The sequence below is a fragment of the Leopardus geoffroyi genome, chromosome A2, assembly GCF_018350155.1.
Source record: "Leopardus geoffroyi isolate Oge1 chromosome A2, O.geoffroyi_Oge1_pat1.0, whole genome shotgun sequence".
In the NCBI taxonomy this organism is placed as follows: Eukaryota; Metazoa; Chordata; class Mammalia; order Carnivora; family Felidae; genus Leopardus; species Leopardus geoffroyi.
This window is the reverse complement of record NC_059331.1, coordinates 123,598,123-123,616,933: the sequence shown is the minus strand read 5'-3', so window position 1 is coordinate 123,616,933 and position 18,811 is coordinate 123,598,123. Positions and strand designations below refer to the sequence as shown.

Here is an 18,811-nt window from a genome sequence, read left to right as displayed (position 1 = left end):
CACCATCAGCACAGACCCTGATGCGGGGCTGGAACTCATGAACCATGAGATTATGACCTGAGCTGAAACCAAGAGCCGGACACTTTACCGACTGAGCCACCCAGGTGCCCCTATTTGGGGAAATACTCTAATTTGGCAGTTATATTTATGTATATAAGTATGTATGTTTATGTACATTACATATTTACACATGTATGCATGTCTGTGTGTGTGTGTGTGTGTGTGTGTGTGTGTGTGTGTATTTAGTGATGTTTCACCATATAAGATTTCCTAAAACATCTTACTGAAAAAGTCAGGTTAGGAAGTTACAACGGAAATTAACCTCCAAAGCAAAGTTTTGAGTGGCTTTGCATTTTCTTAGATTTTTTGTTTTTGGGTGGGTTTGCGTCTACTTATTGCTTGTCTCTGGGTGGAATGCCAATGGAAATTGTGGCTTGTAATGCTGTTGCAACTAGCAAGCATATCCTGCCTGTGATACATAAAGAGAATAAAGTCTGAGTGACATAATAACATGGTGCATCTAAAAGTAGTAATACTTTGTTGGCAGAGAGAAGACAACCTTTCATAATGTGCTTTAGAAACAACCCTGGGTTAGGAGCAAGAAATCCTAAGATAGTCTATGGTACTTTAGCCTCAGTTTTCTCATCTGTGAAGTGGGAGTATTTGCCACACAGGGATGGGATATAGAGAAGGAAGAGGTGGACTCTGTCTCTGAGAACTAAGCACTCCCCACTCCCCTTCCCCATTCAACCAGAGCACCACTTTCTATAATCTTTAAATATGAGGTGTGCACTGGAGTCCCTTATAAAATGTTATTCTACATAAAATGTTCTGTTGCTTAAAAAATCTGTAAACTTCTACTAAACCAGATTATCTTTAAGGTCCCTCCCACTCCAAAAACTATATGGCTCTAAAATTAAAAAAAAAAAAAAGTGATAGATCTTTACTAATTTTCTAATGTACAGTTTTAAAAAGTTTTTAAAAATGAAACAAAATTACTTTTTAGAAACTTTTTAAAGGATATTTTTTTTTTGTCTTCCCTTTCTGATGGGCTTAATTGTAGTGAACAATTATTCCTTTCCTTTTTCTTCCAAAATTCACTTTTCTCTGACTTAACCCAAATCCTACGCAGACAAGGAAAAGGTCATACATATGGTGGAGGGCAGGATGATGAATATGCTTTATTATTCTCTTGTATCCTTTCATCCCAGGCCAGTCCTTGGAGAAACCATACCATAATTAAAATATGTTTTCAGCCATATGCATGTCCCTTTTCAGCAATTCCTTTCCCCAGTTCTCTCCAGATGACCTCATAGAATCATAAAGGTGGAACAGATGTAAAAAATCTTTATGCCTAAATTCTTTACATTAGCCAGGTAGAAAATGGGACCCTGTGAGGGGAACAGATTTGTACTGGATAGGGTAATGAGCCATAACTCAAACGCTTTTCCAGGTCAGTTCATTTTCCAGTGGGTCTGGATAACCTCTTTGTGCTTTAGCTCTCTTGTTGTAAAATGGGCATGATCATAATAGTATTTGCGTCCTAGAGTTGTTGCCAGTGTTATGTGAGCATAGAACCTTAGAGCAGTGCTCAGACTAGAGACAGTTTGAGAGACCTGTTTGCTGCTGTTATCATTGCTACACTTCCATATTCTGACAGCAGGCTGCCCAGAGTTCACAGAGATGGAAACCTCTCTGGGGACCATGCTGCCTCCCATCTTGCATCCCCAAAACAAGTGGTTAAAACAATGTCTTTTTTTTTTTTTTTTTTTTTTTAAGCATCCAGTTCTAGCAGGTCACTGCTCCCTGCTGGGTGACATTGGGTAGGTAATTGGTTCTTTTCAGATATATCAATTTCATGTTAACATGGTAGCTGCTTAATACTACCGTTGCCTGGTAGTAATGTGTTAACTCAGTGATAATGTATGTGGTTCCAGAAAATCCGTAAGGACTGACTTTAATGAGGTGACTTCAGATTGTGTGGCAGGTGAGTGTGTAAGTCCTTTTGAATCAAATAGGTCCGTCATCTCACCTTGTGGAAGATACCTTCTTCCACTGGAATGACTGGGGCTAGCCATGCCATCCCCACCACTGGATGGATGGAAACCTCTAATTTCTGGAAAGTAAATGCTAACCATCGAATGGGTGAACGTTTAGGATTTTGACATTATCATTTTATTTCTTTGTCAAGGTCACAATGAATGTAACTTTACTTGAGCAATGAAGAAACATGAGTTCTTTAAGTCTCTCATTTTTGAGAAGCAGGTATGTAACTGATGGGTAGCCAAAGGACGCTGGGAATGTGACTGAAAGAATCTAACTGCTTGTGAGGCAACTATGGTTACAGGGCAGGCTGCACCCAGAATCTCAGGAGCCCTGAGTGCCAGCTTTGAAATGGCACAGGGAAGTGTTGGTGGCTTCTTCTAGATGGGAGTTTGACCACCAGTTCTGTGAGGTCAGTCAGGGCTGCAATCATCCGGAGCCAGGATCTTCTAGTGTTCTGTCTGTGGTCTCTCTCTTAATCCCACCGCGCTTCCCAACTCCATAGCTGGTCCCGTTCTTCCAGAGCACACAGGGTGTTATTGACACTGTGAATGACCTAGGGGGAAACAGACGGTGCGTTGCCACTCTGTGGAGCTGAAACTCTTTGCCAGTCCCAACGTCTGCTCAGCCGTCGCCCCGCGGGGACCTCTTGAGTATGTGGAATCGGTGGAAACTCCTACCTCCTCACTGTTGGTTTCTATTTTCCTTTTCTCCGCACCATGGGTGGGGGGCGGGGGAGAAACGAAGACTCTCAAGAGCAGGAACGTAGCAGGACCTTCTAAGTGTGATGTGTGGTTACTTTAGTCCTTACCAATTGCTTTAATATTTCAAAATGGAAGCGGCTCAAGGGAGGACGAGTAGGTGAGCCATACCTGAGGGCTCCCCCCATAAACTCCGCGGAAGCTCGCCGCGCTGTTTGCTCCGCAGCCCCCCGGGGGGCCCGCAAGCCCGGGGTCCCTGGGCTCGCGCGTGGCGCCGCGGGCCTGGTCTTGTGTGCGCCGGGGCGGTGCGTGGCGCGCGGGGCCCCGGGTCCGAGGCCAGAGCCTGGCGAGCCTGTGCCCCGCGGACCGCGCTGCCCGGCGCGCCCCTCCCTGCGCGCCCGCGGGTGTCACACCAGACGCCAGCCCCGGCGCGCTGACAGACGACTTTTCTCAGTTGTCACTTTTCTCGCTTGTCAGCGGAGCTGCTGGTAAGTGAAAGAAAACAGAGACGGGGCGCAAAGGCTGCGAGGCGGTGGGGGGAGGGGGGGAGAGGGGGCGGGACGGGAGGGGGGAGGCCGCGGGGCGCCCCGGGCTGGGGGCGCGGGCGGAGCCCCGTGCGCAGCCTCGGGGTCGGAGCACCCCGCCCGCCCCAGCTCCCTCTCGGCGCATCCCCTCCCCTCTCTCCCCTTCTGTCTCCCCTCCACACTCGGTCCTCCCTCGCTCCCCCAAGTCCTTCAGCTGCCTCACGGTTCGCTTCTGTGGCTTTGTTAAAAAAAAAAAAAAAAAAAAATCCCACTAGGTCCAGGTGCTTTCTCCTTGAGCAGCTCGGGACCATGGCTGGTCCCCGCAGCCGCCTCCAGGAGGCACCTGGGCCGGGGGTCGCCGGCGCTGCGAGCCCCCTGTAAGTCCGGGTTTGGGGGGCCCAGAAGGAGGAGCGCGCACAGAAAGTGACAGGCAAAGGCGCGCGGCGCACGGCTGGGGCTCGAGGGCCGGGCCGGCGAGGAGGCGGGGAGGGCCAGCCCAAACTCTCCCAGCCTCACTCCCACTGATAACCTGCAGCTATGGAGTCGCCGACCAAGGAGATTGAAGAATTTGAGAGCAACTCTCTGAAATACCTGCAACCCGAACAGATCGAGAAAATCTGGCTTCGGCTCCGAGGGCTGTAAGTAAATCCATTTACTTCTCTTGCCCCGTTTCTCTCTGCAGTCAGTATTTTACTACACAGCTACAGCCATGACTGCTCACCCTGTTCCCGCATGGCTCTTTAAGTACAGCCCTAGAAGTTCCACAACTGCTTCTCTGTTAATTACAGTCACTGCTACCTTCCCCCCCTCCCCCTTTTTTTTTTCAAAAGAGACTTTTCTGAGTGTTTTAGAATGCCTTGCTATTTCCAAAGCATACTTTCTTTGGGGGAAAGAGGAAATGTCCTTAGATTTCAGTTGTAGTAGCTCAGTACCCATGGAAAGGTTTCTGGTCCTTTTGCCCAGGGAGAAAAGTCTGGGGACTGTTAATCGAAGGAAGACTTATTCCCTGCAAAGTGCTTGCAAACATCTTGGCAGGTGGTCCAAGAACTTACCTTCCGTTCAAATTCTACATGCATTCTGGCTGCTAAATTTTCCTCTCGTTCTCCCCAGCCTAGTTCAACTTCTGATATTTTCTTAGGGTTCTTTCTATCTTAAAATAGTCACCAGAAGGAAGGGGCTATTTTTGGAGAAAGTGGGGGTCAGAACCAACAGTGGAGTTTCCTAGCAGTATTTGAATAGTGAAATAGTGCATTTGCTTTCAATATAGTGGCCAGAATTCTAGTTGGACTGATGGACAGAGATCTCTGAATTTCATTCACTTCATTGGGTTCTGTCTGGTTGTGGGTACTGAGGAGAGGTGACCTGAAAATACATGGTATTTTCTGTGAAAAGATTTTATAGATAATGAAGAGCTGGTTACCCCATTCAGGAAGCTCTAATGATACTTGTATATTTACATCTTGCTCCTCAGTTGACCAGGCAGATCCCAAAGACATCTTTCATAACTACCCGATACTCATTTCATTAGACATTTGGCATCAAATATCTAGTGCAGTTAAAAAAACAATTTTTTCTCCAAATATATTATCCAGACATTCTGTTCCTTATGAAGGACAAAGATGGGAATACCAGCTCCTTCCTTGGCAGTTTGTTTTGCTGTAGTTATTGTTTTTGAAAGCATGTGTGTGCGTGCGTGAGTGTACACACACACACACACACACACACACACACACATCACATCCCAAAACAAAATAAAAAAGGCACTGATCTAAGTTCGCTTCACCTTAGAGGAGACCACATCCTGACCAGGGTATTCAAAGTTTCTAAAGGGAAGCAATAACGAAAGTGTATGTTTCTTTAAGGGGTCCCCTAAAATGTAATTTATAAAAGCCCTTCCGTTAATAATCTAAGTGAGTTTCATTGCCATTGATCTAAAGGGGAAACCATGCCAAATACTATGATTTTTGAGTCGTCTGGCTGCTGTAAGCAAGCAGAGGTGGTAAACTTGTGTGGAAATTTTGTCGTTTTGGTTGGCAGACTGTCCTGACAGTTGAGATGCGTGCAAGGCAGCGCCTCTTTCAGAGCTGTGTTTACAATAAACTCATGTCATAGGTAATGAGCATTCAATCTGATCATATTGTGGTGCACACAGAGAGTTGTTGGCCTCTACAGTCTGGGTCCAAGGTATGCAATGTAAAAGTGCAGTCAGGCTGGTCTCCTTGCCATCTCAGCTGGAGGGACTCATCTGCACACACTCAGGACTGCTCTCTGGCTGCTTTACAATTACAGCCCACTCCATGGAGCTACTCAGGCTAGAGAGGAGTGTTTGGGCAAATCAGCCAGGCTGAGAATGTGTGTAAAAAAGCGTTTAGTGCTTACAACACGCTGTCTTGTAGCTTTCTGCTTCATATCTTGTAGGCTTCTCTCCCCAAGGTGTTGGGGTGTGATAGAACCACATTTTCGTTCTCTAGTCTCTCATATCTACTCAGCATCCGGTGCCTTTGAACATGAAAGGTGTGGGTTGATTCTTTTCCAAGTGTGTGTTTTTGAATTCCTCTCTTTACCCTTCTACTGAAACGCTCTGCCTAACAGCAATCCTAGGAGATCTGTTGCTTCATTTTCTGTTTCGAAAAGGACATGTTCCTACCGTAATTATGGCATAGTTTTTTACTACTGTTAATGGTTCTTACTGCCACTTAAAAAACCAAAACAGTAGTGCTGTGATAAGTTGCTAAAGACTCTGGAAACCAAAGGCATGCTTATTTATACCACTTGGAATAACACTTTCGCAGTTCACAAACTAGAAACCGTTAGGAGGTGGAAGGGTATGTTTCTATTTGTCCACACAACAGACTGTCAGTAAGAGAAAGGAAGCAGCCCTTTCATCATTTTATAAATACCCAATAGTCCTATTGGATTTTCAAGTAAATTTATTACCATGACTCCCTTATAGAAAGGGCTTTATAGGTGATCACAGATAGTCAGGAATTTAGTTCAGCTTGTTTGGGAACCATCTAAGTTCAGGACTTGATCATCTCATGCCTGGACTGTTCAGTGGCGTCTTCTTCTTGTCAGTATCTTTTCTATTCAATTTACTATTGAATTTTTCATCTCCTGTATTAGAGCATAATAAGTTCCTTGAGGACGGACACTTTGTGTGTCTTGCTTACTGCTGTACCTCCAGTGTACAGAGCAGGGTCTGGCATGTAGTAGGTGTTCAGTAAATAGGTGATTAAGGAAACATAAAGAGCCAAATAGGAACTTTATAATATTCAACATGAATGTATATATCCAAATATATTTGGATCAGCTTATAGGCCATATGACGTATCAACACAGTATTCCATGAACTAGGTGGGAGGCAGGTTTTGTTAATGTCATTACCCAGATCAGGCACAGAGATCTAAACTGAGGTAGGGACAGATGTGGCAAAGCCACAACCCAGGGCTGAATCCCACTCTTGTTTATCTAAGTTCTCTTTTTCCCTCCCCATATCCTCTTCCCTTCTGTGCACTGGCCTGGAGTGGTCTTTACCAGCAGTAAGAGGATTGTTGCTCCTGCTATCATTATCTGCCAAGAATCTACAGCATAGGAGAATATAGGGAATGATCCTGTATACATTACAACCTCTACCCATCCCCCTTCCATGCTTTATTTTTTTCTCTTACACATCTCACCACCTGAATGCTAGGTATTTTTTTTTATTACGTTTATTGTCTGTCTTCTCTAACTAAAATATAAACTTCATGAGGACATAGTTTTTCCAGTCTGTTTTGATCACCGGTATGTCCCCAGCACCTACAGTACCACCTGGTGTATAGTAAATTATCAATACATATTTGAAACCTAGAGCTCATTCACATATTTGTCTGGGGAAAAAAATTGGGAAAAACTCTTAATCTAGCCTTGTAGCATCATCGCCATGCTCATAGCACATCGAATACTGGAAATGTGAATTTTAAACACTATGTACCCCAGCTGAGATGGCAAAACCCTGCAAGTGTTGATATTTACCATAATGACGACTCTTTTTCCTTGCGTGAGGTGCTGAATACCAATGTATAGAGACCAACTGTGATTTGAAGGTTGTGGTGTTCCTCATCCTCCCTCTGCAGCTCTCAGACCCATGTTCATGTTCCTCTGTGCTGGGAGGGAACAGTACTGCACACCTGAGCTTTTTAATTATGTCTGTCAAAGGGATGCTATCTGCTTACATTTCTGGGATGAGCCTCTTTTTTTTTTTTTAACTCATTTTCGTTTCTGTAAACCTCGGTTTCCCCTCAGTGCTGTTGTCATACTTCTTTCCTCTGCAAAGAGGGTGGAATTTTTAAGAACCCCTCCCGATGGCTGTTTTGTTAGGGAATCTTCCAATCAGGGAAAATACGACAACGGCTGTACTTTATTCCTCTGGTGATGTGGGGGAGCCTCACGGCTGCATAGGTTTGAGTCATGACTTGTACCTTGGGTCCTGACCAAGGGTTTTTCTATTGCCAGACTGTTCTATGATGACAAAAAAGTGTTTCTATCCCCCCCCCTTTTTTTTAGTTGAGAGCAAGTGAACAGGTTTCACTTATTCTGTTGTCAAAATTGTAATTAAGCTATAATGTGTTTATTTTTCCTTACTATGAGGTAGTCAGTATAATAAATTTTATGCTTATATAACACTTTCTATGAAGATGATGTGTTCTTTTGCATTATCTAAAATGATATCATGATATAAAGGGAGGTAAATAGCCATTAAGGTAACAGACTGGGACTATTGTCTATTCAGTGGGCTTTCCCATTCCCCAGTGTGGTAATAGACCCTGCCTCCCTCCTGATTAGGGATGAGCTCAAGACCCAGGACTGGCCAATCTTAGAATTTGACCTTCGTGGCAAGAGTGGTAGGTAGGTCTCAGGTGTGGCACGGAACCGAGTGGTAAAGTCCTTTGTTGGCATTGCTCTCTTGGCCGCTGGAAAGTGCCACTTTCCTTTCTTCTGGGTTTTCCTGGTGGCTGCCACTGGCTCAACTTCCCACTTCATGGGGAAGACCTTTCTGTGATAGGAGACAGTGAAGCCACCACTTAGGGAAAAGCAGAGGGGAGAATATGGAGTGGAAATCCCCGATCTGCTCCCAGAAGCCCCAGTTTCTGTACTCTGCCAGCTCTACCACCAGCCAGGCTGTTTCTGCTAAGGTTGCTTTGAGTTTGACTTCTCTCAAAGGGTCTTCACTAATATCCCACCGAAGTACCGAGACCTTAAGTGACTCTTCCAAACTACACAGCAAAGATGTGAGGGAAAGCCATAGACAGAGAAGCTTGGATATCTGGTTTCATATTTCTTATTTAATGAAGCTCTCTGCTGCTGTATTTTCTCTGTACTCATCTGAAAGTTTTAATAGCGCCATCAATGTTCAGGCAACATTAGTTTACTCAGTTAACATTTACTGAGTGTCTATTATATGCCAGGCACTTTCATAAGCTCTGGGTGTGCGAGAGTAGATAAAATACCTGCCCTTCAGCACTTCCAAAGCTGGCAGGAGAGACTGAAAGGAAAAGCCGGAAGTGTTGACTATAATTACAGAGGGATACACAGAGAGCCACCTCTATCTGGGTTGGCCAGAGAAGGTGTTGCGGACTGGCAGTCAGCTGCAGATTTATTCTAGCGGAGTCCTTAGAGTTACAAGGAAGAGACTCGCGCAGATCCTTTTCATTCATGTCAGCCTTGTGCAAAGATGCAAAGAAATGTTTTGCAAAGATTTGAGGAAGCAAAGAGTCCTCTAGTCAGCCCAGAATAAATCAGCCCAGAATTATGAGCTGGTTTTATGGGCAACTGGGAAAGCTCTTCTACTTACTAGGGATAAAGCCTGAATCCTAGTGCCCTTCTCTATGCTCACTTCTCATTGATAATCTCCAAAAGGAGAGGGTGTGGTTGGGTCAATTTGCTATCATCCAATGTTGAACTACTGGACAGAAATCTCCCAGGTCACCTCAAAAGCACTTGGCCCCTGGGCGCCTGGGTAACCCAGTTGGTTAAGTGTCCGACTTCGGCTCAGGTCATGATCTCGCAGTTCATGAGTTTGAGCCTCCTGTGGGGCTCTGTGCTGACAGCTTGGAGCCTGGAGCCTGCTTCAGATTCTGTGTCTCCTGTCTCTCTGCCCCTCTCCTGCTCGCACTCTGTCTCTCTCTCCCTCTGTCAAAAATAAATTAACATTAAAAACAAAAGCACTTGGCCCCTAAATTGGTCCCTGGTCCCTTAGGGACCTCACAGGGTTACCTTTCCCTATAAATCAATTAATTCCCAAGAGCCTTAGTTACTTTCCTTGAAAGGTAGCTGTGTGATATCCTCTTGCAGCTTATCAAGTGCAATATTGAGGGATAGATGAAAGCTGATGAATGGAGGTAACAGAGTGTGCAGAGGTACAGAGGCATGGGAGATATTGGCCCGTTGAGGAGGAGTGAGAGAGAATGTTGGAAAGGAAGGCATGCGCCAGGTAGTAATACATGGAATTTTAGGAGATTTGCTTTTTGTTTTATTCAAAACTGTACATGCTCATAGTTTAAGGAGGCAAATATTTGAACACATTTTGCTGTATTACACACACACACACACACACACACACACACACACACACACAAATGTGTTCCACTCTCCATTCATCCTACAGAGAATATTTTTTATTTTGTACAGGTAATTTTAAGGAGTTTTCATCTTATCTCTTACTTATAAGGAAGTGTTAAAAGGCTTTAAGCTGGAGAGTAACAAATTGAGATTTGAATTTTAGGATGGCTACTCTGGAAGAAGTGTAGAGGACAGACTGGTGATGGAATTTGAGGCCTGGCGACTGTTTGGAGAAGATTCTTGAATTTAGTGTAGTGCCAGTTAGTTTTGGAGCAGAGAGAGAAAGGGAAGTTGTCTTCCAAGTTTGTTTTGGCTTGGGTGTCTTAGTTTGGTGCCATTTGCCTTATTAGGGGCCATGGAGAGGAGAGCAGGCTAGGGTAAAGCAGAGTGATAAACTTGGGTTTAGATATGTTGAAATGGAATAGCCTCTGGAAGATCCATGTAGGTGTTGGTGATAGTCTGGAACTATGGAGAGACCTTTGGCTTGGAGCAGTGGGTCTGAGAGTCATGGTTCTGAGGAAAAGCCTCGCAAACAGATGACCTAAGAAAGAGGAGCTTCACGTGAATCTCACTAATAAAGCAATGCCAAAAGAATAATCTAAAATATTACTTATTTCCTCCAGATTACGTATTTTAGGGTATTAATTGGCCCTTCCAATCTGTCATGTAATTGGAATGGCTTGGCATATTTTTGTTGGTCTCCTATTCTATACCAGATACCAGGAGCTTCAGAGGAGATATAGAAAAACTCTGTTCTCAGGAAATTTAGAGTCTAGTTAGGAAGACAGTATAAATCTTTATACATGTGAAAAGTTAAAAAACAACAATAAAAGTATGTGCAATAATTAATTGCTAAATAAGTGATGTTGACACAATGTCCTAGGATTCAGAGAAGGAAGACATTTGTATATGAGGGATTATTTTTGAGTCTTTCTTTTCCTAATAAAGATCAATAAAGTCTCACCTGAATAGGTTCTTAATGTATATTAAGAGGGAGAAAGAGGTAAATATATAAAGGGTAAATGGGTTTTTACATTTAGAATGAAATTTTCTTTACTTGAATACTAATGCAGTATATTAGTACATCATCACTTGCTTAACATAATTTGGTTGTGCTGACTTATTAGCTAATTACAACTCACTATTTATCAAGCTAAGTATTTATTATTTTGACCAAGCTTTACAGCCTCTATTGGTTGGGATGCAGCCCTGAGTAGAGGGTATTTCTACATTTCTAGCTCGATTTTCTGTCTTTAGTTTTCTTTGGCTCGTAGAAACTGCTTGGTTCCAGTTTTTCCATATGGAGGGAAAGCACTTACATGACCTGAGTCATGGCTTTTTGATTAGAGACTAAGAAAAATAATTGTTGAGTCTGAGGCCCATAAAGTAGTCTTTAACAGCTTGGAGAATGAGCATCACAACTTCTCATCAGCAATAAAAAGTGGATTCCCCAACAAATGGAACACTGTTTCTGGAGAAAGTATACTGAATCCATGTCAACTTTGGTATTCTTCAGACTTATTGAACTGTACTCTTTATTAAAGACCTTTTGGCAGCTCTTATTAAATAAAATAAATGAGTCTTCATGAGTGTAAGAAAAGCCTAGATGTTTCTAGGTTGTGAAATAATGAAAAGCTTTAGAGAATAATTCAATTGAGAAGACATAATTTATGATTATAGGTAATGAATTTTATTGATATATCTGAACGACTACACGTACAACTATATGTAGGAAAGTAATCCATCACTCATTCACTAGGCAAACATTTCTCCGGCACTTACCATGCACCAGGCACCAGGCACCAGGCACCAGGCACCAGGCAGTGAGAAGCAAGATAAAGGCTCCCTCCTTTAGGGAACATTCAGTCTACTGGTAGAAGCAAATATTAAATATGTAATTCCACAAGTAATTATTTATATTGACGAGTGCTGCAGAAAAATATAATAGAGGGCCCAAACCTGGTGCAAAAATCAGGGAAGGCTTCTTCGAGGAAGTGAGATTTAAAATGAGCTATGAAGAACAAGTAGGTACTCGTTAAGTAAAGAGTTGAGGAAGAGTGTTCTAAGGTATTCAGGGGCTGGGAAAACAGCATGTGCAAAAAAGCCAAAGGATTATGGCACCTCTGAAAAAACAGGAAGGCCACGTGGCTAGAGTCAAGATTGTATAGAGACAGGAGTCTCAAGACGTGGCTAGAGAGGGTTTGGATCTTGCTTCTTATTTATTTTATTTTATTTTATTTTATTTTATTTTATTTTATTTTATTTTATTTATTTCTTCAGCTAAGACAGCAGAAGAGATGATTTATTGTACATGTGCCACATTCAGCTACAAATGAAAACAGAATTAGTCCTGAAAGTCACAGGTCCAGGGCAAAGGACCAAAAGGGACTGTTTTGATATGAGCAAGGTGGGCCTCAAAGGTGGTCATTGTGATGAGATGGTGACGGATTTCTAGATCCATTGAATCAAGCTTTAGAAAGTAGACATGTACCAACAAATTGGTACTAGCATCCCTGACCTCTGGCTTTCCTGTTTCTGCTCCTGTGGTTTCCATGGGTGCAGAAGTTAGCAGTTTACTTGGACCTCTGCCTCAGCTTTCTTGTTTTACACTTTAGCCTGCACATTCACTGCTTCCCTTGCTTGGCTCTCATGGCACGGAGGTCTCCCAGATGATGGCACTAAGGCTGAGAGGCTTCTTCTTTAGACCAGGGGTTTTACCAATGGGAAGCCATTGTAGGTCTATAGGGATGGATTTGAGAGATTTTCAGGAGACAGACTCAACAGGATTTGGATGTGGGAAATGGGGAAGAGTGTGTAATCTAGGAAAACTCCTAGGTTTTTAGCTTCATTCCTAGATGCTATTTACTTAGATCAGGCCCACTGAGGTGGGGTGGGGGTTAATGTTGTAGGTTTGGTTGTGCATGGGAGCACAATGAATGGGGAGTAGAGATAATGAGTTCAGTTTTGGACATATTGAATATGAGGGGCCTATAAGATGTCCTTGCATAGATCTGGTGAAGCCATGAGCAGTTGGATAAATGAGTCTGGAGATAAATGGAAAAGCCTGGTTTGGAGGTATAATGTATAGTCCAACAAAGTAAGAAGAAAAATAAATTATATGTATGTATACACACAGACACACACAGAGAATGCAGTTTAGTGTGACACCCTAAATAGTCTGACAGAAGGTGCCAGAAGACTGAGTTTATATATATTTTCTCATTGACATTTTCTTGTCCAACATATGGGAAAGGCCAGCTCATAATGTGTACATAGCTTTGCTTGGAACCTTTATATTGACTACTTGCCATGCTCACCATAACATGGATTTGGAACAGAGACAAAAACCTGAGGGGTTGGGGAAGGCAGGATCATTCCCAGTGTTCCAAGGGAAGAAAGAGACTATGACCCAAGAAGCCAAATGGAGTTGGGCCCCCACCATGGACCTTCTGGGACCTACAGAGCAAGCATGAGCCAGGCAGTGAGACCCAAAGTGTGGAGCCCAAGCACCACAGCAGGGCCTCTTGAAGGTTGGCTGGGTAGACTCTCTAGATTCTGCAGGAGGTTGTCCTTTGTCTAGGCTTGCCCAGTGGTGCTCCGTGGGGTCACTGTTGCTCCTGAGGTGCCCTGTGATGGACACACCCAGCCTCTGTCTCTTGGGGCACTGCACAGGTCCTGGTGTAGCTCTCACCTTCCACACCATGTCTCCTCATTCATGGCCCTTTTCCTACTCTTAAGGCCTTCCCCAAAGTGCTCTCCCTCCCTCCACTTTCATTCTCTTCCAGAGGTCTATTGCAGCGACGCACTATTCAGTATTCTGCTGAAACAGCTTTCCTTTCCCTTAAGGCCACCGGAAGAGTGAAACCTTAAATAATCAACATAAGAATGCGTTGAATATTTTGGCTGAAAGTCACTATTGGACATCCAAAGAACATTAAGTTTTGTTTATCCAGATTCCAAACAACCAAAATGCTAAAATAACCAAGACTTTTCCTGCACTCTAGAGACGCTCTGAGTAAATCTAGTAGTGAAAGATTAGTTTTATTTTAAGTTAATTTATCATTTATTTTGAGAGAGAGCGAGAACATGAGCTGGGGAGAGGCAGAGAGAGAGAAAGAGAGAATCTAAAGCAGGCACTGCCAGTGCTTAACTGACTGAGCCACCCAGGTGCCCCCTGAATGATTAGTTTTTGAAATCTACTTCCATGTGTGTTTTAGGAATAGTTCAAATTCAGACTAATATCTGACCCATTTTTTTTCTCTATCTCTCTGACTCTTGTCTAAGGATGACTGTGATGGGTCTTATAATGCCTTTAAATTACCTATTTTATATCTAGTATACTATTCCAGGAGGTTGTATTTGGAAATCGAGTCTGCTAACTATGAGGGACCACAAATACTTTCATGAATAGAGTCCTGTGTTGCTCATTTGTGACACAAAAGGATTAATTACCATAAATCGAAGCTCCATAAATATTGTTTAGAATTGTCATTCTTTCTACAAAACTATGGACTGATATTAGTCATTGTTAGAAAAAATAAAGGAATTGTTCAAAGCACCCATTTCTGGGAGTCTTTGGATAGTTTCAGTGAAGGTAACTATAGGTAAACAGAATTTGGTTCAAATGTTCAACTGATTTCCATTGATAGTAGAGCTCAGAATGGTCCCTATGAGTGTATCTGCTAGTTAATTTTTTCCCTCTTTTTTTCTGTTTTTTGGATATTCCCATTATTTTTGCCATATTTAAATTGTTAAAATTTACAGAGCCTGTGTCCAGAGAAGAGTCTTCTGTGGATGATGTTACTGTTAGGGAAGGTTTTGGAGGAAATAGGAAGGATCTCTGCTCCCCAGGAACTGTGTGTTGACTTAAAGTCACCTGGAGTTGTAAATGGCCAGTAGCTGCTTTCTGCCATGAGTAGGTTTGGATAAGAGTTGGGAGGAGGGTGGAAGAGAGGAGCGAGGGAAGGAATATTCCTAGAGTAGATAGGAAAGGCTTAGAAAGATTAGACTGGTCGCTGAAGTTAAACTTGGCAGAAGATACAGTTTTTGTTCCGGCTAAATACACATGGGGAAGAGCAAAGTAGAGACCTGGAGCAACTCTTTGGATAATTCAATTTAAAAAATTCTACTCCTCCCCTAATTACAGGGATACATCTGTGGAGAGTAAGATTTTGTCTTAATCCTTTGGATTTATCTCCACTTTGGCAGTGTTGCACGGATATTAAGAAATATTTTTATTTTCAGCCTTTCTCATTGATGTTTATCTAAACAGGAGCCAGGCTCCTAAGAAGGAGGTCACAGAAATCTCTTCCATTCCCACCCACACAGTTTTGCTGTGCTTATAACACAGCAAGTGGTTGTAAATATGTGAATAGAGGGATAAATAATTTATGCAAAAAAGTACTACCTGAACTTCTACAAGCATGACATTTACTTTCTATTTTCTTTCTCTAAAAACCTTTCCATATTTTGTTGTTGGTGCCAGTGATTAGCTCACTGCCTAGCTTTAAGCAGGAGGGAAATAGTGCTTGGTCTGTTCAAAAAGCCTTGCTTTCGAGAAGAAGATTTCAGCTTTCTTTGGGGGGAGTCCCATTTGGGGGCCTGTTGGACAGTAATTCGAGTGCTGGAATTTTTAACTCAGGCCCAGGAGAGAAGCAGGCATGAACAAGAGATTTGGATTTCTATGTCTGGCCAGCTGTCTGCAGGCAGACAGGGGGGCTGGGGAGGGAGAACAATGAAGAATATGGGAGCGTGGGGCACCGTGGGGATTGGCTGAGTGAATTGGTGCTGTTCCAGGTGGGGCTTCCCGTGGGGTTGTTTAGTTTGGATTAATTCTTAAAGATTTCTCCTCTTTGCAGTGCCCAGCCAGCACTAGATACAAACATATTTGCTTCTAGGAGTGAGTTAAAAATCGATGGTCTTATTTACAGCTCTGCTTCAGATTAGCGTTCTCTTATTCTTCGGGTTCACCATCCTCGTCCCCAAACCTCACTTCTTCATTTGAATTTGATCTCATCACTTTGGGTGATGAGTACATATTGCAGGTTTGTGCCTTGGGAGTCGCTGACTCTGAATATGATCTTCCTTTTCTAACAAGGCTAAATGGAAGAGTGTGAGTCTGTGGGACAATCCCTCCCCCCCCAAAAGAAAGAACTAGCAGAAAAATTCTCTAGAAAAGTTAAAGAAAAACAACCCTTTAGTAATTATTGGGTTATTCCAGGTGAAAGTGAGCTTATATCATTTTACTATTTTTCATTTTTTATATTGCTTTGGATCTTTGGCCATGAAAGAAAATAGAATCATTGCCCATATGGATTTTCATTCTGTAGCTCATCAGTTAAGAAATATTTGAGCTGGTAACAGAAGAGAATCTCTCACATTCTCTAATATCTTCTCCCGCTCCCCAATACTCTGCCAGAAGGTGCCAGGAGACTGCAATTTATATACATTTTCTTAATGGCATTTACTTGTTCCAAATATGAGAAGTGCCATCAAGCAGTCAATATACACAAAACTTTGCAAATCTAGGTTTTAATGTATGCATCATGGAAATGAAATCACTGGTAGATTAAGAAGAAATGTACAAGGACCTTCCATTCTCAGCAACATGTAGAGTAGTTCATACAAATGATTTAAGACGTATTCAGAAGTTTCCAGAGATATCCAGTTCTCTTCAGCCTGTAACCCATATGCCAATGAAAAACAAAACTGGAGGATCAGATGATCATTCAGGTCCTTGCTCATTTCATGGGTATTTGGGACATTTTATTGTAGTCCACTTTCCCACAAGGGAGCTGAACTCCTGAGAACATGTAGTTAACTCCACTCAGTTAACTCTGTGCACTTTTTCTGAGTTTGCCCCCCAATCTCCTCTCCCCTTAGGAAACTGAGGGCCGAGAACCAAGATTTCCAAAGCTGTCTGTGCATCGGCAGCAGTAGTGACCTTGGTAGGGAAGGATGGAGACGGGATTTGGAGCAGAATGAGTCACCATTGCCTGGAAGTGCCGGCAAACACTGAAGGCCGAGAGCTAGAGTTCTCACTGTGCATGCGTAGTTGTTGCACATTCAACTTCCCACACCGGAAAACCCTCTTGTGCCCCACTGGGAGGTATCTTACTGTCAACTTTGAAACTGAACACAAGTTTTTTTTTTTTTTTTTTAAAGCCAGCTTGTTTGAATATTAAGCCTATTTATAAACCTCATTATTGTAGCACCCATATGGCTCTTACTAAAAGATACTCACTTAAAAAAAAACGAAAGACTGCCAGCCGCTTCGTAATTTAACATCAGTGCTTATTCAGAGCTTATCCGGGCTATCAGGAATGATTCCCAAGTCATCTGTTTGACTTTGGAGTATGTGAAACTTACATTTATTTGATTGTGGGCATGCCTGGTACTTTGGGAACTCCAAGCCACCCAAAAAGCAAATAAAGCCCCTCAGAAGCATCCTTGCTCCTGCCTTGTTGTTTCTTGCTGTTCCCTTGCTGTTTGGGCTCTGTCCCCAAGTAGGTCCAGGTTTACTATGGACAGAATCACCCCTTTTATGCTTGCTTAATTTCATCCTTTTTCTCCCTGGCTGGGGCCAGGAGAGGTAAAATGAAGTTCAGTGTCTAGAAGCCTCTGCTAGATGACACAGCTATGGAGAGCTTTCGGTAACTTTTTAAAATATTGGGGGTCAGTGCCCTTTGCTCTTTGGTGATGTTCTCATCTCAGTATTCACTTTTCAGAATGTGATCAGCTGGATATAAATGGATGGAAGCCTTTGAGGGGAAATTTTCCAGCTCCTCACTTCCTGTTCTATACACGTGCATGTACACATACACATACACATACATACACCGATGATAGTTCTTGGTCAATCCACAATTCCATAGAAACATTCCAGATGAAACAGACATTGGTTTTCAGTGAAGACCAGGAGGCTTTTAATTTGCCTAAGAGGTAAGTGGATACAGGTCAGTCAATGCTGGTTATAGTACATCATGTCTCTGCATTGAGTTACAACTTCTGGTGGGTGCTTAGGGATTCTGTGTTAGCAACTCAATGGGCTTCAGTTTTTAGGGAGTGCTTGATAAAAAGAATCTTTATCAAAAGACAACTTTAAAGGGGCGCCTGGTGGCTCAGTCAGTTAAGCAGCTGACTCTTGATTTTGGCTCAGGTCATGATCTCAGGGTCATAAAGATCGGGCCCTGTGTTAGGCTCCATGCTGGGTGTAGAGCCTGCTTAAGATTCTGTCTCCTTCTCTCTCTGCCCATCCCCTACACTCTCTCTTTTTCTCTCTGCCTCTCAAAACAAAGTAACTTGAGATATTTCTAAGGATTATTATGGCGTCTAGTTCATAAATACTCACTTTTACTTTTTTTCTCCTGCCTTCTCAACAATGGTCCTACTTCAACATTAGAAGGACGTGTGCACTTCTGCTAGGTTTACTGGGACCACAGCCAGAGTGTGTGGCACAGTATATAGCCTGCAGGGTCCTTCAGGCTTGGGGGTAAACTGGACACGGTTTCGGCTCCTTCTCCTCTTAGCAACACTGAGGTTAGCACCTGCTTTCTTCGTGGTTCAAGTGTTCTAAGATAAGGAGAATTGCAAGTCTTCAATTTTTTTTTTAACTTTTAGAAAACAATCTGCAGACTTTTTTCTTTGCTTCTTTAATCAATGAAAAGCTTTTTTTTTTTTTCAAACAAAATTTGGAAACCTATTGAATTAAAATACCATTATTTATTCAGTACTGTTATTAATATAGTAGCTGACTCTCAAACCCTTACTGAATACCCAGCACTGTGCGAAAGGCTTTACATTATTCTTACACTTGACTCTCACATCATCTTGTGCAGTGGGTGTTATTGTTAACCGGCTTTTACAGATGAGGAGACTGGTGGTTGGGAACGTGATAGAAGTTGCTTAAGGTCACGTAGCTTATTGGACACTCCAAGCTGGAGG

General features: G+C 42.8%; 1 protein-coding gene across 8 annotated transcripts in view; it reads left to right on the top strand.

Moving 5' to 3' along the window:
* The window catches only part of PDE1C (phosphodiesterase 1C), a 524,818-nt gene that overhangs the window by 204,356 nt on the left and 301,651 nt on the right, over positions 1 to 18,811 (top strand). The window contains exons 1-2 of one of the 8 annotated variants that reach the window (XM_045495249.1): positions 3,127 to 3,232; positions 3,804 to 3,906. The exons of 5 other annotated variants lie outside the window; for them this stretch is intronic. In XM_045495249.1, coding sequence (XP_045351205.1) covers positions 3,806 to 3,906 — 101 coding nt within the window. In that variant the 5' untranslated portion in view covers positions 3,127 to 3,232; positions 3,804 to 3,805. Of the gene's footprint in view, positions 1 to 3,126; positions 3,233 to 3,355; positions 3,907 to 18,811 lie in introns of those variants that run through there. 2 more of the 8 variants (XM_045495250.1, XM_045495248.1) reach the window with 2 other exon arrangements.